The sequence below is a fragment of the Epinephelus moara genome, chromosome 5 (genome assembly GCF_006386435.1).
Source record: "Epinephelus moara isolate mb chromosome 5, YSFRI_EMoa_1.0, whole genome shotgun sequence".
Lineage (NCBI taxonomy): Eukaryota > Metazoa > Chordata > Actinopteri > Perciformes > Serranidae > Epinephelus > Epinephelus moara.
In genome coordinates, this window is record NC_065510.1 from 41,639,315 (window position 1) to 41,663,877 (window position 24,563).

The 24,563-nt window shown below is 39.6% G+C and overlaps 1 protein-coding gene across 3 annotated transcripts in view; it reads left to right on the forward strand.

Annotated features, from left to right (window-relative positions):
- LOC126390011 (glutamate receptor 2-like) overlaps positions 1–24,341 on the forward strand; it is a 100,351-nt gene extending 76,010 nt beyond the window's left edge. For 2 of the 3 annotated variants that reach the window (XM_050044070.1, XM_050044071.1), the window contains exons 18-19: positions 3,244–3,378; positions 17,740–24,341. In XM_050044070.1, the coding sequence (XP_049900027.1) occupies positions 3,244–3,378; positions 17,740–17,874 (270 nt within the window). In that variant the 3' untranslated portion in view covers positions 17,875–24,341. Of the gene's footprint in view, positions 1–3,243; positions 3,379–8,123; positions 8,300–17,739 lie in introns of all 3 variants that reach the window. The other variant, XM_050044069.1, reaches the window with a different exon arrangement.
- The last annotated feature ends 222 nt before the right edge of the window (positions 24,342–24,563 follow it).

Consider the following 24,563-nt stretch of genomic DNA (forward strand, 5'->3'; position numbering starts at 1 on the left):
TGTTGTAAAGAGAACGGTTGTTTACAAGGAGCACAGAGTACAACATTGCACTTAAGACTAGTTAATTGACACAGTGGGGTTTTCATAGATAAAGTCTAAAAACAATTGCCAATGCTTTTTGAGCCACTAAGACCAAATACAGTGGTAAGATCTGTTCCCATGCTCAATCTGAATATAAAAAAACAACAACAACATGATTATGTGGACCCACCATTCTGTGGGTCCACATAATCAGGCTCTCATTCAGTGTCTATAGTGTAGCTCTAGACTTAATATCCTATGACAACACAAGTTTGAGACTTTATTTTCTGGTTTCTGGCTTTGAGAGAGAGTAGCTCTTGTTCACTAATATTGATTGAAGTTTCCTAGGCCATGGAAATACTATATTGGAATGAATGGATGCATTGACAGGAGGTGCAATCCAATAACACTGCTTTAAATGGTCATTGAAAATTGCCAAACTGACACCAAATCCTCTCGCAATGATAACACACAGGCATACAAAACAACATATGAAGGCAGCCCATGAGCCATGACACACAATAAATGATGCCACATACATTATTTGCAGATGATAAAGTCAGATGCACTGCCTAGGGCTGGGTTGTGCAGACACATTTAAAATAGATTAAGAACAGGACAATTGATTTGAATTATGTTATATATTTCTTATATCATTCATTGCACCATTAGATATGCAAATGGTTTTTAATCAGTTTTTCAAGACCCATCCAAACACAAAACATTTTTGCTTGTAGGCGAGCTCAGGCCTCTTCAGGGAGCAATGCCCCCCTGACCTCCCGTAATTCAAACACTGATTCATTTGTATCAGCAGTCATTCAGGTGATCAAGGGAAAGCTACTGATAAGAAAGTAGTGTGACCACAGAAGTGAGAAACCATAGACACCATGGTGATGTGCTGACTGAGCAGCTGCATTGCCTACCTAAATGTTAAATGCATTCTTTTGTCTCAGTTTGGGCTGGAGGGTGAGCCAGCATGACTGATAGTATGGAAGCCCTGGCCATATTCTTATTATTCTTATGGCCATATGTGGATGTTAATGTAGGCTGCAGGCTATGTCGCTGGTTCCTGAGCACAGTGTTGCATAATTAGCCAGCCAAAGAATTAGAGCGCTGATACAGTGTATGTGCTTTTATGTGCTACAATGTGTATCCTACAGAGACTGTCAGCTAGCACACCTGGATGTAAATAAAGCAGGATTCCACAATATTCAAAGAATCAGCTTTTTGCAGGCGTTTTATCAGAAAGGAAGTGCATTAATCCATGATCCACTGTTTTGTTGGGAAAGGCTAGATGCAAACAGAACTGTATTAGTAGAGGGCCTCAGTATGCTTCAAACAGACTACACTGTACATTATACAGTCTAATCATGTCTACAGGGAAAAGTGTTTATACCTGTCCTGAAGGGCCACACTGGAAGGCAGCGTGGAAAGCCTCCCATCACACAGAGGAGAGAGACGTAATGAATCATACAAATGGGGATAATGAGGCATACTTTCAGTGGGTGCAATGGACGCGTTTTCTGTTTCAAAATATTAAGAACTGTTGGAAGCCAATTTCTTTCAAATGGTCGGCCTTTAATCTCCACAGGGTACCTCTACCAGACTTATGTTGCGCTACAATTAAAAAGAAATGATACTGTTAGCTTTTGGCCAATGGCTCCTAAAAAGAACAGCTGCTGAAAATCTTGTTTTTTTTTATCTCCAGTTGTTTAACTTTTCACCTTACTGCAGTAATGTACAGCACAGGTGCTCTCAAGGAGCCTGTGACACTGCTGGGAGTTGTTACAGGTGCAACAGAGCAATGTATCCTCATGTAATACACATCTTACAAAAATGCACATAAAATGGTTCGTGTGATATCGAAGGCATTAGCACCCAGCAAATTAGTGCCCCTTATTGTTTAGGTTAGGTTTAGGAAAAGAGTCATGGTTGAGTGTGTCATGTGACATACTGAACGAGAAGTTGCACACTTAACTAATATTACGTAGGTTAGGTTTCGAAAAATGAATCATTGTTGGGTTTCGTTGTGTTACATATTAAACATACAGGCAGTGGGTTAGGTGTAGGAAACTAAAATAACAGGTTAGGTTTAGGAAAAGATACATGGCTGGGCTTTTGTGACGTTGCATACTGAGCGTGGTTACATACTTAATGTAAAGTTACGTTGGTTAGGTCAAGGAAACAAATCTTATGTAGGTTAACTTTAGGAAAAGATGCATGGCTGGGCGCTGTCATGTGAGATACTGAACATAGTTATGTACCTTATGTAAAGTTATGTAGGTTACATTTAGGAAAAGAATCATGGTTTTGCATTGTCAAATTACCTACTGAACATAGTTAGGTAATGTATTTAATGTAAAGTGATGTAGGTTAGGTTTCAGAAAAGAATCATGGTTGGGCTTTTTCATGTTAGGTACATAGTGTTACGTTATGCACTTAACATAGCATGACAATCTGGCAATGTAACTTAAAATAACTCAAAGTTACTTGGTTTCACAAAGGCGTGTGATGTTGGGCCCACCTCCTTGCTTGGACTTTTGCTCTTTATCACTTGGTTCTTTACCCCTGCCAGCGCATTCGTCATGTAATCGCAACCCTTACTATTACTTGGGTTATATACTGTTGCATTACTTTTCCTAGGTATACATACAAACAGTGCACAAGAACAGCCTGAACAGAACTGAAGCTTTCAACCAGCCTGGGCAGTGAAACATTGCTGTTAAGTTAAGGTCCAATGTTAATCTGTTAATTATACAGTATATGTGACATTTGGCTGATCCCACTATGCTATAGAGATTAAAGGTTTACATTGTTTCTATTGTTTATAATTTCATTGTATTCACAAAAGTAACTGCTGAGTTGTGTGAACACAGTGACATCACTGAAAAGTAGTCAGACATTCATAAATACAGCACACAAAAAGGTACACACTGACTTTCACACAAACAAACTGATAAGGGAAAGCATGGGTTCAGTGTGTGCAGGTCAGGTTTAGTCTAGTTGTCTGTGACTCTGTTCTGTCCTAATCTAGAGCCGATGTTACAACTGTGTGCAGATGACAAGTTAGTTTAGTTTCATGCTGCCAAATAAAGAGAAAATGAAATAGTTCAGTGGTAGTGTGTCAGTCATTACAATAAGCGCTGTCAACATAAAAACACCCTTTAACACTCTTCTCTGGGTGGCTGTCCTCTTTTTTCCCTTTGTGTGTGTGTGTACTAGGAAAAGACCAGCGCTCTGTCTCTCAGTAACGTAGCAGGAGTCTTCTACATCCTGGTTGGAGGTCTGGGTCTGGCCATGATGGTAGCGCTGGTAGAGTTCTGCTACAAGAGCCGTGCTGAGGCCAAAAAAATGAAGGTACCTTATCTTTTCATATGCCACTTTCCATTTTAATTCACTTTTTATCTTGAATATAACTAGTATTATAGTCAGATTATTAGTTTTAGTGTTGCTGGACGAGACTACATTACACTCTTAGAAATAAGGGTTTCTAAATGTTTTTTGTATGAAGGGCTGATGTTCAACCCAGAGCCATTTGGTTCTGAAGGACCTTTTTCTTTAAAGAAACTGTCTTCAAGGGTTTTTGTAAGACCAAGTCAGACTCAAATTTTTTATACATATATCCATGTTTCAAATGGTGTTTTTAAATGTAGAACCCCTCTCAATCAGTTCAGTTTACTTTTATTCTGCCATAGCTGATATTTCTACCATCATTTAATGCCATACAATACCACATGGTCTGATTTCTTCTTCTGTGGGTACCCACTATTTGGCATTTTGTTTGGTATATATAAACCTGTGTTTCAGTTCCCAACTGTACTGCACAGTTATAATTGTAAATGATGTAGTAGTAGTAGAATCTCCACCTCCTGAAAAGGTAGTGAGTTGCACTGGACCACATCAGTCGGTTACCTTGGCTGTAGGCAAATCTGTTAAACTAAAGCTATGTTACTGGGAGAGAGAACTATGGGTAATGTCGTCACTTACTAATTATAATGGCCCCCTAGGTGGGCTCTGGATGACCTCCTTGGAATGTAAAGGGTTCCTGCCAAAATCCCTGGAGTAGTTCTACTTGAAAACCTTGGAATAAAACAGGGTCTTAGTAAAACCCCTTGTTGGGTTCTAGATGAAACCCTTGCAATATAAAAGGGTCCTTGGTAGAACCCCCCTGGATGGGTTCTAGATGGACCTTTGGACTATAATGGGGATCTAAAGTGGGTCTTTGTAAGCATCCATAGCAGGTAAAACCAAAGTTCTGAATAGTATCCCCAGAGAGGGTTCTGGGTGGAACAATTAGTCCTCAGGAAGTTGTCTGTAGAACCTCTTACCAAGGGTTCTGGGTGGAACCTTTCACAGATGGTATAACCATTTTTGTTGGGTTCTAGGTAGACCCTTTACAAAAGGTTCTACCAGGAACCAAAAAGGGTTCTCCACTAGGAGGCTTAAGAACCATGTATGGCTCCAGTTAGCACCTTTATTTCTTAGAGTGCAGTTGTAGTGGCACAAATAAACTAGCCACTGATTATGTTTAGAAAATCTAAAATGCACAACAAGGAGTCTTGACCCAAATTTAAACCAGACACAAGAGGTCAGCAGTGCCTAAGTGTAAGCTCCTTTAAGAAGTCACTGTCAGCACTCCCTGTCTTTTCAGCAGCACAGCTAAAAGACAGTGGCCAGCACCAGCCACAGTGTCTCTACCAAGCTGACTAATGTCACACACACCATCAAGACCACTGATGTGTTTACTTGAAAAAATGTTTTTTAGTAGATTTAACTGAACTGAATTGGTGTTGTTTTTATATTTTGTCTCTGCTCACCTAAGCTTTACAGTGAAACTCTGGGCCTTAATTGCTGATATAGTTGATACGTTTACAATATAGTACAGACAGCAGGAGACTTGTGGGATTTGAACAGCTATCTGTGGAGCTTACTCTTTACCAAATATAAAGCAAAAAAGAAGATGCTTTTCTGCATTTGATACTGACCTTATTTAGGTAGGCTAAAGATGACATCATTAAAGTTACACACTCAAAAACATCTTGGGAATGAGTCCGCCATGATCCTGTTATTACCACACAGTGTGAGGAGAGCTAACCTTTAGGCGTGTTTACCTCTTGTTAGTCAACAGCATGTTGACATAACCAAATAACCTTTCACTTGCATTACTTACTGGGAGATGCTAACCAAGGTGTTAACACTGGAAAATACAAGCTCTAAATTCATTTTTCTTTTTGGTTTAAGCAGATGAAGGGAAGATCTATATTTGTCTTATTTTCCTGTTCTACAACAAAGCCTTCCTCCAGTACAGGGAGTAATTTGTGTGCTGATGAGTGGATCTTTTTAGCAGATGTAGAGGTTAATGTGTTGGGGGTTTTTTTCTAACTACTTCTTAATATGAGCTGTGTTGTCTATATCTGTATCAAACACTTGTGCCTGGCCTGGAATTTCAGATTGTGGTTCTCTATCAACCCAAACCCGTGTTTTCATATGGCCAGTATATTTTTTTTTCCCCAACCCAAGAGCAATGGAAACAAGTTGTGAACACAACATTGACATATTATCAACCTTGACATAAGCTGATAAATTGATATGGCAAATTTGTTAACAAACAGTTACTTATTTACATATCCAATAGTTAGGCTGAAAACACACTAAGCAGCATTCTTCTGCAGCCGGGAGGCACATTCACGTGTTTCAGGTGGGAAGAAACTCTTTGTAACACAGGTCAACATGTCACAGGAGTCCAGTGACCCTGTTTACTCATTGGCTGTGGGTATTCTTTGGCTTCAGTTCGCCCTTAAAAGGTACACTCTATCCAACTTTTAGTTTTGACGCACTTTGCTGCAGAATCAAACAGCTGCAGCTCAGAGCAGCTGCTGTATGTTTCCATGGACATGGCACGGTAGCTCACTGCAGGCTGCTCTTTGCTGCTGCTTAGTGTGTTCTTGGCCTTTCATTCATATGGAGAGGTGTTTCTGGCCACCTGATGGATTTAGTCCAGTATTCACTTTTGTTTAACCTCTGTCCACAAATTTGGGAAAATGCAAAACCCCCTTTTCTTACTAGCCGGTGGTGATTGGACTTATAAAGACAAAAGTGTTTGTGTGTCAAAAGAGCCTGTGGAACCTCAGTGTCAAAATTCATCAAGCTAATTTTTTTTATTTTATACTTTGTTAACCAGCCACATGCATATTTGCTACACACATTGACTATTTAGCATATCATTTTGATGCAATCTGGTTGGCATTATATTTGGGATTATCATACGTATGAATTTAACTCTCTACAGCCACCTCTGCAAATTGAGGCTCTGAACATTGCCCACTGAAATTCCATGTCCCTGTCCTCTCCTGGAAGTAGGTGATAGTTAGGTTTCTTACTAGCGTGTTGATCTTGCAAATGGCAAGGTTCTTGCAGGTAAACCTGAGGTTGATATTTTTGCACACAGTCTGCAGAAAGAAATCTTCCTTATTATGTATAGAATTCAGAGCAGAGAAACACATTTAAGTCATTGTTTTTCCTTTTTATTGCATTGACTGGAATTTAGGCAAATGAATGAAGTGGTCAGTTATGCGTTTCTATCACGATTCTGTCTTTTTATCCTTCTTATTCACACACACACACACACACACACACACACACACACACACACACAAACACAATGTTATTATTACTGTAAAAAGAAGTTGACTATGTTGTCATGTGTAGACAGGCCATCTCTACCTTTACCTCTGTCTCTGTCTCTCTCTCTCTCTCTCTCTCTCTCTCTCTCTCTCTCTCTCTCTCTCTCTCTCTGTTGTAATGAAACCCCATATTGCTTTTGCAGTTATCTACTATTGGTGCTTTCAGTACTCAAACTCAAACTTTTGTTGTCACTTGAATCAGTATTGGCAGTTTCTGGCAACCCAGTTGCCAGAAAAATGTTGGCATGGTATGTTTTTGCAAACCACAGATACACTACATTATTACCGAAACTTAATGTTTAAACAGTGCTGTGGTTAAAGTTTGGTTAGGTTGAGTCAACTTGGTTAGGGTTAGAAAAAGATAAAAGACATATTTTAGGCTTAAAAGAAGTCTTTGGGGGCACAACACCTGCAGGAAAAACAGCAACGGATTGCTACAAAACACCCACGTTTGGTGCCTAAAAAGCAGCTGGAAACACAGTGATTACTGTCTAGCTTTGTTGTTTGTTGGTCTTGAACAGTGGTATACAGTACTGTACAGTGGTCTGCAGCTTGGTAGGCATTTTGCCTAGGTAACACACCATCCACCATTCCCTCCACCTCAACTCAAATACTATGTCACTTTAGAAATGTTGATATCATACTTATGAAACATGTGAATGTAACGCTATTTGTGGTTTGCAGAAACATACAATACCAACATTTTCTTCTGGCAACTGGGCAGATAATAGTCACATGGCTAAAGAGTCATCATTAGGGTTGGGTGCCATTAACAGTTGAACTGACTCTGCTACCTAACAGTTCCTTTTTTGGTATTTTACTCTCTTACCATAAAAATAAAGGTCTTATTTTGGTTGTAAAAAATGAGACCAAACTTCTAGCTGCTGGGCAAAAAAAGAAGGGACAGTCTGTGGGATTACAAACTGGAGCAGAGTGTGCTGTTCTCTGCCTCTGTTCAGAGACAACTCACCCTGCGCCGCCTGGACTGCAAAATGTAGATACTCATTACTGTCGGAAAAAAAGACTCGGATGTGTAAGTAAATGCTTTGGGTCATGGTTACATGAGACATAGCTGAGCCTGCACAGAGCTGGTGCACACAGGGAATGTTTCCACCTGACTCCACTGTGCCGTGTTCTGACTGCAATCTGGTTTTGTGCTGTTCACTTTTAAGAGTGGCCACCATCGGCTCCAGCAGCTGCATCACAGCTGGAATGCAGCACGCTCTCTCACTCAGATGCGCTCTTAGCAGGGACTGAAATTTGGCGCTGACTGATTTGATGTGAATCAGCACTTAGCAGTACTGACATAATTTGGTCAGTGCTCTTAAAAGTACTGAGTTTGGTACCCAACCCTAGTCATCATTCCTCCAAAAGTACAATCAGTATAGTAATAACAATGACTTTATTTTTGTTATGAAGGTGGCAGCCAACACCTTGTCGTCCCCCCAGCACACAGGAAACTACACACACACTCTGTCTTCTCCTCAACATGCCCCCAACTTCAACCTGCTGTCCCCCAGCCACCAGCCAAACTACGCCACCTATAAAGAGGGCTACAACGTTTACGGCATTGAGAGTGTCAAGATCTAAGACGGGTAGGAGAGTGATGATTGATGGCTAAAACTTTCCTCACCTCACAGTCATAGACAGTGTTTAGACAATTAACTTCTAACAGGTATTCATTCATACCATCGAACAACAGCTGCATTCGCATAATGGTGACGAATAGCAACTTCATTGGCAAACCGCATTCTCACTGGGCCTCAATAATCAAAAATGAACCCATGCTTTCTCTTTACCTGTGTTTTTTTAAGTTGCTATCAGTGAAACTCAATATGTCCTGTGTCATCCAGTAGCTTTACTGCCTCTCTTTTCTATCAAAACTATCAAAATCACAGCTTAATCACAACTATAAAAAAAGGCAAAGTCAAAGAGGAGATATTAGTAAATGAAAACAATATTTCTATTAAAAAGAGATACTGAAGCCGTAGCTTTAAGCTACTTTTGAGACCCCACCATTATTTGAAATACCTGCTATTCTTTGAGATGATCAAAAAACAGGATAGGAACATCTTAAAAGATTAGACTCCTAATTCAAAATAGCAACAAATATGTTAACCACTGCAGTGACTATTAATGGGAGACACTACAGATGAATGGGCATAAACTTTTTAACTAATAGATACCACTATGAAGCTTCCTCAGTTGATTTATTATTGTTTTAATATTATAAGTTTTCTGAAATGTTATGTTTAAATATGCAAATTAGGCATTAGCGAGTAAATATGTGCTTATTGGAAAAGATTTCCAGAACAGAAATCTAAGCAAAATTCTCGTTTCACGTTGATGTCATACCAGAGCTAAAGGTTTTTATAGAGGGGATTTTGAATATCTCTTTTTATCACTCCATAAATCAGAAAGTACTGTCAACGGCCACAAAAAAAAAAAATCACCATGTTTTAAGGAATAAAATGTTGCATAAATCAGGCTATGAATAATACTGTATATGAACATGCTCCTCTGGAAAAAAAAACCTTCAGAACAGAGATAGGAGTAAAACTGAAAAGTTTGGTGTGTAAGTACTACCAAAGTGGATATTTTTGGCTCAAAGTATAAGGAAAAACTTCCCCAGGTGTTTACCTACATTAAGACTAGTGTTTTTTTGTATTACAAGTTTTCTTAAATGTTATGTTCATATATGCAAAAAAGGCATTATTATGTAAATATGCACTTTTTGCGTACATTTCCAGAACAGAATTTGAACTAAAATAAGTCCTAAATGTGTATTTTGGATGTTTTCTTCCCATTAGTCTAAAAGACATAGAAGCAAAATCTCAAAATTGACCAGTGCATGAAAAAACACCAGGGATGTCTCGCCTTAAGGCAAACACTCTACGTTCACCTTCAAAATTAATAAAATGACATATGTCATATATCAGCCCAGTCCATATGTTTTCCTTTTCCCCCAAGGATCAAACAGTGATATCCTTGTCCTGTCCAAAGAAAAAAAAATGGGACTCCAAATTATAGCTCAGCTGTGCTCTGAACAGCTGCTTTGTGTCCAGTTTATTAATAAATGTATCAAATGTAATACTCAGTCAATAGTATAACCTGTCCTGAAATTAAAAACCACAAATGGGCGTGCCATGTCATGCTTTTCAATAGTACGTTTTCATTAATATCCCTGAACATTTTTTTTTCCTTATTAAAAAAATCTTACAATAAGACAAAAGTTGCCACTGAGGCTGGCTGGCATTGCTGAGTGGTATGATTTTCTGTACTTCCAGGGCAGGATGTGAATGCAGCAGTTGGTCTTGATAAACAAAAGTAACATTGGGACCATAATAGAGCTTTGGTTAATACTGCATATATGGTCAAATTGTATATGGCTGTGATACTCCTTTCCTTTGTTCACTCAATACCCAACACCTCTCCTCTTAACCACACCTTCTATCCTCTCTGCACTCCTCTGACCTCCTCTCCTTCCTTCCTTCTTTCCTGTCCTCTCTTTTACTGTCCCTTTTATCCACTTATCCACCTCCACTTTTTGTTGCTTACTTTTTTCCTTCCCTGATCCTCCTTTCTTAAATTTTCCTTTCTCCTTAGCCAATCATCCTCTTTATTAGACTGACTCATTGGCCAGTCACTTCCATCTGTCTTAATGTCAGCTTTTCATTTGGCAGCCCCATGATTTCATTTAAAGATGGGATGGTTTTGACTGGTAGCATCATCAAACACTGGACATCTTAATGGAACAAATGAAAGTATAATACTACTGTTCCCTTTGAGTCAATTCACTCGTTACAACACTTAAAATATGGGACATTACACCACTGCATGGGCTGATTGAAGACACTATTCATGTCTATGAGGCAAATGACCTTGGTTCATGGCCCAAGCTGCATAATTATAATTATACTGTAGTCACCACAGTCATTGCTCACTTTTTATGCTAAGCTAAAAACATCTGACTCTACAGGATTCGAGAGCCGCAGCTTGTTAGCTCAGTGGCTAGAAACAGCTTTAATGTTTCAGTTGGTGGCAGCAACAGTGGTCTCTTTTGATAAGTTGGCTACCTGCAGAGCGCTAGGTCTTGGGCACCGTTGTACCAAATGTTAGATTAATTGGTTAATCTTTGATTGACTTGTTCACTGTTACTCTTTAGGGATTAACCAAATTGGAGTTAGAGCACCAGGAGCACCTACACTTGTGGCCATGATGACTCTGGCATTCTGGACATGGCTTGGACATGCATGGTCTGTTGGAAGATGAACAGGCACTCATCCTGCATTGTTAAGCCAGGATGAGGATTCCTCTTTCTCCCTATATTGTCAGGTAGCTGAGAGACTAGCGTTGGAATGGATGTGGCCTTTGCTGGCTCAGAAGCTGTCAAAATTCACAGGTTTCCCTCTTTATTTCCCATACACGGAGTGTCAGAGTTGACTTTATGATGGAATAAACAGCTATGAACTCATGTCACGGTTGCTACTTGTGGCCAGTATCTTTGCACTGATCAGTCAAAACATTAATACCACTGACTGGTGAAGTGAGTAACATTTGTCGTCTTGTTACAATGCAATGTTCGACTAGGAAACCTTAAAGAGCTCAAGACTTTGACTTGGCCTCCAGATTCCCCAGATCTCAGTCTGATCAGGCATTTGTGGGACGTGCCACAGCCCCAGAGGTACCCCTAGTCTATGGTGGGTCATCCTTGGCTCTGACCTGTCAAGGCATGGACACAAAACCTCTGGGGGGTGTCCTGTGGTGTCTGGCACCAGGGCGTTGGCGGTGGATTCGTGGAGTCCTGTGGATTGTGAGGTGGGGGCACTGGCCCACGGATGCTCATTCAGATTGGGATCTGGCGAGGTTGGAGGCCAGGTTGAGGCCTTTGTCAGGCTACTTGGGCCATTCCTGAGCAGTTTTTGTTGTTTGGCATGGCGTGTTGTACTGCTGGGGGGGCCACTGCCATCAGGGAGTGCCATTGCCATGAGGGGTTTGCTTGGTCTGCAACTGAATTTGAATGGGTGGCACATGTTAAATGGCATCTACATGAATGCCAGGTACCAAGGTTTCCTAGCAGAACTTTGCATTGTAATGACATGATACATGTCATTCACTTTACATGTCAGTGGTTTTAATGTTCTGGCTGATTGGTGTTTATGTAGCTTAGTGGGTTTGGTCAGTTAGCCAGGCTATGCTTCCCATAACCAGGGGCAGACTGGTTTTTGACAATACAGCTGGAGAAAATTTACCAGGAGTAGACAGACTCTGTTTGGGCCCTGTGCCCTGTCTTCATGCTACACACTGATCAGACTGATACATCTGGTGAAACCGCTCCTAGAAAGTCTATTGACAGCCCTGCTCAGCAAGATCAGGATAAACATGGACAGCATCCCCTAACACAAACTCACAATTCCTTCTTTTGCACATAAATGCACTTTTTTACTTGCGCAAAATGGACTTTAAGTTAGTAAACACTGCTTTTTATGCTCAGCACACAGCAGGTCAATTGCAGTAATGCCTTCCTCAGTTTGCTCACCAGAGGGCAGCAGCTTCTCTCCTTGTGTTGCTGCAGGTCAGTTGGCTTGAAGTGGTTTCCACGAGTGATGTACAAGCACAGACTCAGCATGCACAGACAGAACAGATGCAATGCGTTATTTGTTACAGTTTCGGTTATGACAGCCATCACTGTGTCAACTGTGTCAACAACACAGTTGTGTGGGACAAACAACAAAAGTTGTTACAGCAGACATTTTGCAGTTTTGAAGACAAGTGGGGACTTTCCACTTACACTATCTTTTGCAGGGTGCACCAGCTCCTGGTGGCTCAAATGTGAGATCATTTCAGCGTTAGTTGATCTGAGAATTCTCTGTTCTTTTCTGTTAGACTTAACACCTAAGGTCTAATGTTCATCATTGCACTTGACATTAGTGTTTGAGGCTCTTTCTGGTTTCTTTTAAATGATACTTCACAGCTCCTTGCTTCCAAATAGAGGGTCTGTGCGTCCCTCTTGCACTCAGTTAGCTTCAAATAATTTCAATGTAACGCTACATCAAAATGCATCATAAGTACCTGAGGTTACTGAATAGGTGCATTGTATTTAAGGTCTTGAGCTTTTGCCCAACAACTTTTGCATCAGTGGAGCAGAGGAGTTGCATACCTTGTTTGCTGTGCCAGTGTTACAGAGATTGTTCATGTGACCATTTATGTGTCAGTTTTGACAGTTTGGGGAAAAACCCTTCCAAGCAGGGGCTTTTTCTGGCTTCATTGCGTTGTGGTGTCAGGGCCTTCTCACCCAGAAGCAAAGGCAACATCATAAAAAGTTGCTAAAAGGCGAATCAGTGGGCGATAACTGTGCAGCAGCTACAGTAGATGTCAGTTGGGATGGTTGTGTTTGCCTTTTAGATGAAACAATTATTGCTTGGTCTACAATGCACTTGTGTTGGAAATTTGCCTTCTCCATGGCTGTTCTGCAGGGTGACTGTATGTCCCATACTATGTGTTGTACCAAGTGAATCAACTGAAAGGGAATGAAATGATAAATATAATTTGTTTCCTGAAGATGACTGAGGTGCGACATATTATTAGTCAGGCCATGAAGACATGATATACTATAGCGTATGTACTGATGTACTGTACTCCATTTCTCTCCTTCAGGGAACAATGGCTATAGTTGTAACCAATTATTTCTGAAAACAAAAAAATCTCATTCAGTGCAACAAAAGCTCATTCAAACAAAGATGTTGTGGCAGCGTCGGTCGCCATAGCAATATATTCTTAACAAGGGGCTAATGTTTCTTAGTTTCTTTCCTCCAAACCAGAATTCATGCTCACATAATGTCAATGTTCCTTCTTCAACGATTTGATTTGCCTCAAATGTCTCTCTACACTTTAAGCCATACTGCAACATACAAACATAACCCGATACATTGCTTTCACACACACTCTCCATTCATCTATTACATAATGCTTCAGTTTGTCTTGCTGCATTTTGTGGCTTCAGGAAATGTTATAGATTTAAAATAATTTCATTTGTATGTCTTTGTCTCTCTTTCTTTCTCTCTCTCTCTCTCTATCTCTCACTGTGTGTGCGCGTGTGTGTGTGTGTGTGGGTGGGCGAGTGCTTGCGTGCGTGCGTGTGTGGAAGATAAACATATTCTCTGCAATGACAACCACATTGCAAAGAGCTGTAGAATGAGTGGGTGATGTAGAAAGATATATCATGATATATTTAATTTTATATTACAAAAACAATATATATTGTTCCAGTGTACATTTTCTTGGAAATCAATGTTTGAGTGTTTCTGGATAAAATAACCAAACAGGAATGTTTTATTTGTCTAAAAACATCAAGTGACTTTATTACATTGGTGTGAAATTCTTTCAAAATGCAATGTTTCTATTAAGCAATTCTGCTCATTGATTTGCAGCATCCCCAACAACTGACCTTTGACCTATGACTAATACCCCTTTTAGACAGCAGAGGTGGGTCTACTAAATCAGCACTGGACTTGTATTGGACCCAATAGCATGAGCTAGCTGTCACCGTGCGTCTACCTTTTTGCAGAGACTACAGTCTGCAGTGTATTTCCATACACTTCACTGATTAGCCACATAATTCCATTGAATAATCACCAGATTACCTCTGTCTTAATTGCCCACTCTCATGTGCTTCCCATTTCTTTCAACTATCTTTCTTTTTTCCATCTCTCTCCCCTCTCTCTCACATTCTCTTGTTGATTAAATGACGTTTGAACGTCCATATCATTGAATCATTTTCGGGTCTTGGTAGCAACAGCACCTAAACAAAGCTGGCAGCCTCCTGCCCGTGTTGAACTGTCGGCTGACGTTTGTTTACCCATTCAACAGGTCAATGTGTCAGTATCAATGGTGTATAAGTGTCAAAGGAAAGGATCTCAATGTTTGTTATGTCTAAGACTGTGTTTTCACACACTGAGAACTATAAAAGAATATGGAATTAAACATCTATTCACTAAAACCTGATGACACCACACTGTTGTTCATGTAATGTAAGTCTGAGTCACACAGGCCATAGCAACACTGTATAAGAATAAATTAGTCAGTTGGACATCTGGTGGCAACGATTCAGTAAGTGATTAATTAACAACTTAGCCAGTGCATGTATAGTCTGACCAATAATACCCAATTCACAGAATAATGTTGGCATTGTATGTTTCTTCAAACCACGAATATGTTACCTTTGTATGTTATTATGTAGTGGGTACGTTGGTTAAGTCTTGTTAACGTGTGGTTAGGTCTAGGCACAAAAACCATTTGTTATAGTTAGGAAAAGATCATGTTCTGGCTATAAATTTTCTAGCAGGTAATGTGCACCTCGGTTTGGGGTGCGCATTACCTGCTAGAAAAGCAGTGATGTCTCTGTAAAAAAACAACAACTGCTTTTCATGGCACTGTCTCTGCTGGAAAACAGTGACAAGTCGCTACAAAACACCCATGTTTGATGTTTTTTGATGTATTATTATAATTTATTGTTTAATGATCACAGAGACCTGAGTTCTACATTTTGTTCTCTTCATGTATTTGCATGGCTGGAATGACAAATGACAACGAAGAGTCCCTGATCCTAAAAGGCAGCTGGACCAGGGGCAATATTCACAAACCTTCCCAGTACAAAGAGTTGCTGCTGGTGACGAAATTCTAAGAAAATTCTTAAAAGAGCTCCTAAGGTGAAAAACTGTTTTAAGAAGAATAAGAGTTTCTTAATCAGAGGAGAAAATGGTGGAAAGACAAAGTGGTTGGAGAAATATTCTCCAGATGCTGGATGGCAGTGAGTAAATGAAATGCTACAGATTAGATGGTGCACGGATAATATGTGTGGTTGATGTCATGAGGGATACACACACATTAATGCTATAACATTGCTATATAAGAAATAAAATGATCACAATACTAATATTTTTGGAAAACTGGAAAAATGCAAAGGTGCAGCAGTGATGACTGGTCTGTGTCAACCTTCCATCAGCAGAGTGATCACACTGACAATGACAACACTTTTACATTTAGCAGTTCCTTTCATTTCCAATAGGTGTCCACACCTTGCAGGCTCACAAAAGGGTGTGCCTGTGACAGCCAGTCACATCTGTTAAAGGAATGCATCACACCTAGCAATGGGGTCAACCACACCTCATCACTAAGGTAAAAGTTTCTGTCCTTTCCTTGCTCAGAATTGCTCTGAGAATTTTCCTAATCGCTCCTAAGCGAGGACTCCTTACTTAAAATTTAATAGGCAAAGTTAGGAGCCTTCTGAGAGTATTCTCAGGATGTTTGTGATCATTCTGAGAATACTCAGAATTTTTTGTGAGCACGACCCCAGACTCTCAGAAAGTCTGCAGGGCTTTGAAGCCAATTTTCATAGTGGCCAAACAGAGGAATTACATCTGTGATGCCATTGGGCTCAAAAAGACTTTTTCCCATAGACTTACATTGGGAGAGAGATGTCTGTAAATCAGTAGATATACATTCTTCTGAGCACTACGTGACTCATCCCATTATAAAGATTTAATCCACTGGGTCAAAGTCTAGAAGAACGCCAAGATTAAATAATTTTATCCCCATTGAAGTTAGCACTGAACTAAAAAAGTAGCAACTGAAGTAGCTGGCTCGGCCAGTGGAAGTCCGTAGTGCGCCTGCTCTATGGGCCCAGTGATGTGGAAGCAGCACTGATCTTCCAGGTAATTTCATACCACGGATAGACTCACAAGCCAGTCTTTAGATGCTTTGCTTAACTAAAGACTGATGACTTTCTCCCTGATTTTGTGTTTAGATGAGCAGATACAATTTCAGAGTTTAAAAAAACTCCCTACGTTGCACAACCAATAGTAAATATGCAGGGCGGTCCTTCGGTGGCTCGCTGAACTCTTGTGCTCGTAAACATAGTCCGACTAGAAACACGTGTAGCGGTACAAAATGGCTCAAGTCGCTGTAAGTCCTTCATTTCCACAATCTTGTGGACTGAGCACACGTTTGATAAAAAGGAGTTAAATCTCTCGGCATCCATTTTCAAGCTCTCTGTGTGTTTGTTTCCTTGCGGACGAGAAAAGGGGGAGCGCACATTTCCGGGAGGGCGTGTCGTTTTCAAAAATGCAGAAGGCGTTGCTTTGTTGCTGGCTGTTTCGCCGGTGTGTTAAACACACTTTAGAAAGGAGTGTCCACAGACTATACCACGGAAAGAGGGCCTTTTGGCTTCATGCACCACTGAGCAACTTTCATAGGAATAAACAGGGTCCTGTCTCCAATGATGTATTCAGTTCTCTTAATACATCCATGAGCAGGACACTCATCGATGACTTATTTAAAGAAAAAAAAAAAAAAAGTTTTGTTGTTTGTTGGTCTCAAACAGTGGTCTGCAGCTTGGCAGGCATCTTGCCTTTCTGTCACACCATTCTCCATCCCCTCCACCTACCAGTGACAAAGTCATTTCATATACTTTGTCACTATAGAAACGTTGATATGATACATATGAAACACACACACGTAACGTATTTGTGGTTTGAAGAAATGTACAATGCCAGTATTTTTATGTGGCCACTGGGCTGGAATACTAAAATAAAGTCAGCAGTATACTGCCCAGACTTCTAAATGGTGCTGTGCTTAGATAAAGGCATCTTTTAGGTCTACAAAGGAAATGCAAAGATGATAGCTGGTGTGATATTAACTTTAATTCAGTATGCTCATATTTCATTTCACATTCTCAGGGGTCATCAAGATGAGTTACATTTCTATTCTACAGCACAGTCCGTCACCACATTACTCATTTTATCACAAGGTAATTTAAGATTTTAAGGGATTGTTCAACATTTTTGGAATTATGCTCCCCCTGTCTCTCATCATTCTGGGAGAGACGGCAAATAAGCATATTTCCCAAATCCATGAATCATCCCTTCAGAGTTAATATTCTGTCAGAAGAGTTGGTCAACCAGGAGCAGCTGTGTATCTAATTTCAGTTTTGGTGTTAATGATTAAAACATGGTTAACATATTTTCTCCTTGTACAGATGAAATTCACAGATGCAATGCGCTCCAAAGCTCGTCTATCCATCACAGGATCGACCAGTGAGAATGGTCGTGTCCCAGTGGCTTACCTCCGTCCAGGATTACCCATGAGCCTCAGCATGACTGATCTCTCCTGACCACACCCGAGCCAGTGCCTTACAGCCAATCGACACACATCCACCCTACCCCTCTGAAAGTGAGTGGAAATGCTTGTCATCTCCTTCGGTGACCAATTACCACTCACCGTGGGTGATCTGCCCCGATTTTCAATCCGGAGTTTTAGCCAATCATATCTCTTTGAGGACTCCTGATCTCGCTCTTTAACATCTAGCCTAGAAAGACTGGACAGATGTTGTCCTCCCACCACTTGGCTGTCAGGCTTTAGCAAAGACCTGCCCACCTACGAAGTGAATAACTTGACCATCAGCGAGAAAGATGGCTGGTCATTTACAAATTCATGAAAAACAATCAAGCACAGTGGACATTTTTCTAAACAAACTCACGTTGTTGTTTCATAGATTTTTGCCATGGAGGCTCTAGAAAATAAGGACAACAGTGATGCTGACGTTGATGCAATAACAACATGAATCAGGGATGTGATCAGGAATTGTGGGTATAATAGCAGAATCGTGCTTTAAATGAGTTCAAGTGCTATGAAGAAAAACTGACGTCCTGAAAAATCACATCCATGGAATAATAGTAATTGTGATAGCAGATAATGATAATGATGTTATTGTTCTTAATTGTTTTCCTTATTTCTGCCTGAAAATCCCTGATTAGTAGAGACTTTAACCAGACCCAAGAGATGCATGGACTGACACACACACCCATACAAACACACACATACACAAAACCAATGGTATGAAAACATACACTATACACAGGGATGGGCAAAAAATTAGTCAAAATCATACAAAATAATCACAGTTTATTTTAAAGGCCCTTTGTGTAGGATTTGATCATCTGTGACTTGGTGAAGTCTAGAAGTAGCATCAAAAAACACCAAACAAATGCGACTCTGAGAATATCTGAGTTGAAAGCAACACAAACACTGAGAGCTGCCGTTTGAAAGTCAGAGATTCAAATTGTCAGTTGACTGAGATTGTTTCAAGTTAAGTTGTTTTTTTTGTTTTGTTTTTTGCTAGTCAGTGTGCTGTGCAATGTACTTCTGGGGATGTGTTGGTCCACAGATTTTGTTGCGAAGTGAGGGCTCTTGACTTTCACACTACTCTTTAAGATAGGCAGTTGCAGGCGCAATGCAGGTGCACAGAGGAGAAACTTTCCAACAAAAGGCTCCAAAATAACATTATTTTCTCTCTTCTGCTTGGGAGCTCACAGATACTTGATACAACACAGTCTAGTTTTTGTTTGATATCTAGTGTCGGCCAAAAATGATGTTGCACATTTCCAATCCATCGTTAGCAGTGTTAGCTTGTTTACTTTATTACTTGAATGCCGCTGTCACACCAAACATCCTGCTGAGCCCCGTTAAAACTTGAAAACAAACAATCGTATGAAACAGGAAAATCTGATTCGACTGACATAATTCTGAATCAGGTACAGCACTAATGTTGACTGCACCAGTAAAGGGGATTTACTAATGTTTCTACAAAAAAAATGCAAACCATCACAATAGTTTGAAAGACTTAAATCCTACACCTTGGGGCTTTTTATTATACATCACTTATAGATGGATTAAATGTTCAAACAAAAGGCAAAAAAGATAAATGTTACAAGTATTCAGACACAAATATACTCCTCCATTTAATAAGCTAGCCCTTAGCTGTCAGTGTAACTACTATGCTTACGAGTTATACAGTGTCCTGTTAATACATTTTGTAGTGTCTTACCTTAACTTTAGCTGTAAATGACTTTTACTCACTAGCTTATATGTTGCTCTGGTTTACACTTAGCAAAATTATTGTTTTGGCTGTATGAAGCACACAACTCTCATACCATATGATAGTCAGGTAGCATATGGCAAAAGGGTATTATAACTATTAGAGATCATTTGAAGTTAGTTATACAGCTTCTTTATATCCGTTGTTAGATAAGATATTACCTAGAGTCAAGTCAGCCACAAATGAAAATCACTGGACCTGGAATGAGTCCTTATCCGTAAACATGAGGTTGTGTTTGTGGGTGAGAAACCAAGTAGAGAAAGATAAGATTGTGGTGGTGTCTAAGCGCTCATTTATGTTCAATGTTAGATACAGAGACGGAGACTCTGTATCTAACTTTTGCACGTTCTCTGAAAGCTTATGGATACGGACACAACAGAGCAATACCACAGGAGATCATGGAGGCAGTGTAACGTAGTTCAAGCGAGATATGACCATAGGAGATGATGAAGAAACTTCAATCATGGCAGAACGGAATGAATCTGTTACATATAATAATATATAGAAATATATAGTGAAAATAGCGACAAGAGTTCACCGTCCACATGTTAGGATGTATATAATGGCTGCAGGCCACCACCGTCTATAGCGCTACCTCCATTGAGAGGTAATGTATTATAACCTCCTTCACCGTCGCCTCGTTTGTTGTTGTGTGAAACTTCTGACTCCGCCCTCTAGTGAAATCTGTTGGCTGTATCTATGCCATCATAAAGGAAATATGAAAGTATGAGGGCAGTGACGTTTACAATGTTTGAAAGGGACGTATCTGTTTTTGTACGTGAAGGGAGTATAAATGAGCCTTAAAGGTCTTATCACACCAAACACGAATAGTGGGAAAAGTGGAAGGGAAAGAGGAAGCAAGGGGTGCTGCACAGGACTTTCATCCAGGAGACCAATGTTTGTGTACCATGCAACGGCAAAAGTCAACTTTGAGTTTATTTAAACCAAATAACATACTTTCTTGTGTTTGTCACACATTGCATACTTGATAACTTACTGGAACAGACATCACCATTATCTATTTTTTAAGCCTAAGTACTTTTGTTGCCTAAAGCTAAAGTACTTAAGTGGCAAAGCCTACATTTTCTTTGACAACGCAATTTTATTTTGAAATGTATCGTAGCATGTAATGAGCAGAAAATGACACTGACACCTACAAAAGTGACGCTGGAGGTGAACCTAGAGCATCATAGTTTGAAGCATAGGGCCACTTACCAAGCTTCCATATTTGACAAGCTGGGGGTGGAATGTATTGCTCACAGCCTAGTGCAAATTCACTGTAGTGATGTGGAAAATTTCAAGGAAAAAAGACTTGAAGCATGAAAATACTTTGCAAGTGTGGACAAGCTGTGTTGGTTAAACTTGTAAATGAGCCAGAAACATATCTGCTGTAATCAGTGTTTTAAACAGCTCACTACCAGCTAAGATATTAGTTATGATTCTGTCATTCACAATATGCAGATGATGTCAAAATATTTTCACTGTGGGCATGAGGAGGAGAGGAGGGGCGAGAGGATAGAAATTGTAAAATAAGTGGTGATCTGGCCATGAATAGTTTTGTTGTAGAAAAATACACAGCTTGGCTTCTGTCAGGAAATTTATACTGTGCTTACATTTGCTAATATTAGTAAATTGTGCATTGTACTTTATGCGTCCCACTGACATGTTCTCATGTCATATGTTCCTCACTCAGTTGACTAAGTGTGTTTGACTTGAAGCCAGCAGTATGCTTGATTAAGAATTCTGAAGCACTGCTCTGCCAAAACACACATTGATAATGATCACTCAGTGCACATTTTGTTGAACAGGGTCAACAACACAGATAAATATTGTAACACGGATAAAATAAGAAATGCAGCAAATTATTCATGCAGGGTGTCTAGCTGAGGCTAATTATCAGCCCATGTTCCTGGTTAAGCTTTCACATGATCTGAGGAAATGGATGATGGTGGAACATGATGCAGAATAGAAAGAGTATTTCATGATATTTGGTTGAGGTGTAACGGTTCAGAAAATTAACTGTTCAATTCAATACAATACAGCTAAAATATAGAAATGCCAGATAAATGTCCTTGGTTTTCTATTTTTTTTTTTTTTTTAATTTTTAATTTTATGTTATTTTAATTCATTAATTTATTAAAACTAACATCATAAAGCATGATTTTTTTATTTACTATGAACAATGATGGAGCTGTACCTCATCATCTGTGGTGTCTTCTTGACAGCAAATAAAACATAAACAGCTCCTTGTAGAATATGGATTGTAGTTGTAAACAAATACAAACAAGGGAAACAACTTTGTTTCTGAAATGCCAGAGACATTTCCTTTTTTCCCTTTTTTACCTTTTGCAAATGTTTTAAAACTGACATCATCATTTTGGCTTTTGTTGTTTGTACAGTTCAATAATTACATTATTTCTGGAATGGATTCATGAACGAATATTGTAACAGGGCTCAGTTACATTAGGCATGTTCATAACATTTACTCTACAGAGTCAAGTCTCATAACTGTAATTATAAATATACCAATCCTTGCAGTGATTTCTTTTGCTCTGTTTGAATCAGAATGGCTGCCTAAATGTGGTGCAGGGATCACGTTTGACACACTGGGATGTTGTCATCATGAATTGAAGTATTCCCAACCTATTGTTAAGTATAAGCTTTTTTTGTGTCGCTTTATCCACCTCTCTCTCACCATTGTCCTCATTATTGAAAGCAAAACCAAAGTGGCTCCAAACTCCAGACCTGTAGGATATCAGAGGATCTTCTATTTCTGGTCTGGTAATAGTGTTACTAATCATATTAAATCAAGCAAGCTTAGCGTAGCTGCCTCCCAGAGTGTCTCACAGGAGTAGAATAGTCTGAGTGGGTGGGGCAGACAGCATGTTGCATGTTCCGTCCTGTGGATTGCCTTGCTGAGTGCAGTGGCACTGAGAACATTACGTTAAACACAGTTCAAGATGGATATTTTATTTTCCAAATGTATTCGGATAGTTTAAGTTTTTATCGGGTTTGTAATAGGTACCAAACCAAAACCCTTTTTACAGAACAGCTCAACACAGATAGGTGTTTTGTTACACCCCTAATATTTGGAATAACACACAAGGCTAACTGGTAAATGCCCACATCTATCAGACTCTATCTGTGCTGCTAGTTTGTAGCCCACGCTTTCTGCTATAAAAAAAATCATCCTCTTATACCTTGCAACCGTTGTCTGACACCTTTGGCATGTTTGTTCTTCCTGTTTGAGCTTCATCTAATTTGACTTTGTATGCAGGTAGGCACCACTTTGTTACAGGAACGTTAGCTTCAGTCAAACTTGACCTTATGTGGAAATCCCAATCAGCAACCTCAGGGTTGAAAAATGAAGCCAACATGGAAATGCCAAAAACTGCAGTTCTTTTAATGGCCACTGGAGGCTGGCTTCAGTCCAGGGGTAGGCAATGATGGTTATTTTTTAACATTTTCATTTTGATTTATCAGTGATGTAGGCTTAAAGTGATTCTGACTTTCTCCAATGTAAAAATGTGCCTATACACTGAATAAAAACAAGTTTTAACATTTCAGCAACTAAAATATGCGTCAGTCGTCTTCAGCCCAGTGCCTCTTCCTCTACTTTTTGCCAAATCTCAATAGCGGTGGCTACAGTAGTGTTTAGTCTCCCTAGCTTGGTTAGCTATGGATTCCAATCCAAAAATGGGAAAGTTTTGGAAGAAAGCAGTTTCATTGTGCGTGAAGAGATTTGTTTGCTTTTACAGCCAACTCTGCAAAGTTAAAGTTCCAAATAATTGTAAATAGCCACCTGGTGGTTAGACCTATTTGTAACAGGCTAATTTAGATTTAATAGGCTGTGTTACCTTCATTATAAGGCTTAATATGTTTTGTGGCTCCAGATAGATTTTTAGATTATTTTTGGTCAAAAATGGCTCTTATGATAGTGAAGGTTGCTGACCCCTGAGCCAGTTAGTACCCATAGACCCCCATGTTAAAATGCCTACCTTTATAGCAGAAATAAACATGTTTACAGCCTGGTGTAAAAACAGTTTTGGTCTCTATAGTTAATTTCAACATTAATGACAACTGTACAGGGGGTGGATTTTATAGAACTCACATGTTTACATTTTATTAAGGCTTAAAGTTAAGCTTAATAACAGCAGGGCCACTAGAGTGACAGGATGCTGATAGTATCCTCTGCTTCTTCAGATTCACCCCGCACTCCTCCAGCTCCAGCTTCTCACCCAAATATGGTCACTTCTGGCTCCAAAAAGCAAAGATGGTGACGTCCGAAATGCCAGACTCTTCAAAATGTTAGTCTACAAACCAATGGGGGTCATGGTAGCTACATCTATTATTTTTACAGTCTATGGGAAATCCCTTATTCTCATAACATAAAAACAGGATCAAGGAGAAGATAGTGACAAACAAAATGTTTACCAAGACAGTTTTTTATCCCTCAAGATTGAACGGAAAAATTAGATGCATGTTTCTTTACATTTTATATTTCTAAATTAAATTCTAGTTTACAACCTTAAAATAAGATAACATGAAGACTATCACAGACGACTATTTCATCATGCTGATAAGGACTAAATTGGTGGAGTATATAGTAGTATATACAAATATACAAATATAGTACTTCAAAAACATATGAGAAATACTGCCCACCCCTGTCTATAGGTCAGCACACCAATACAGACACAAAACACATTCCTGATCACCTATACATCAGACACACTGACGACATTATCAAACATGATCCACACCTCTACCCTAACATTGGCACGCGCACATGCACACAGTATTGTCATACGAGTTCTGAAGCCAACTGGATGATATGCCAAACAGACTGAGAACCAATCAGAGCTCTCCATGCTCAGCCAATGGCAGCTGCTGATACTGAAACCTGAGCCAATAAGAGCTCTCAC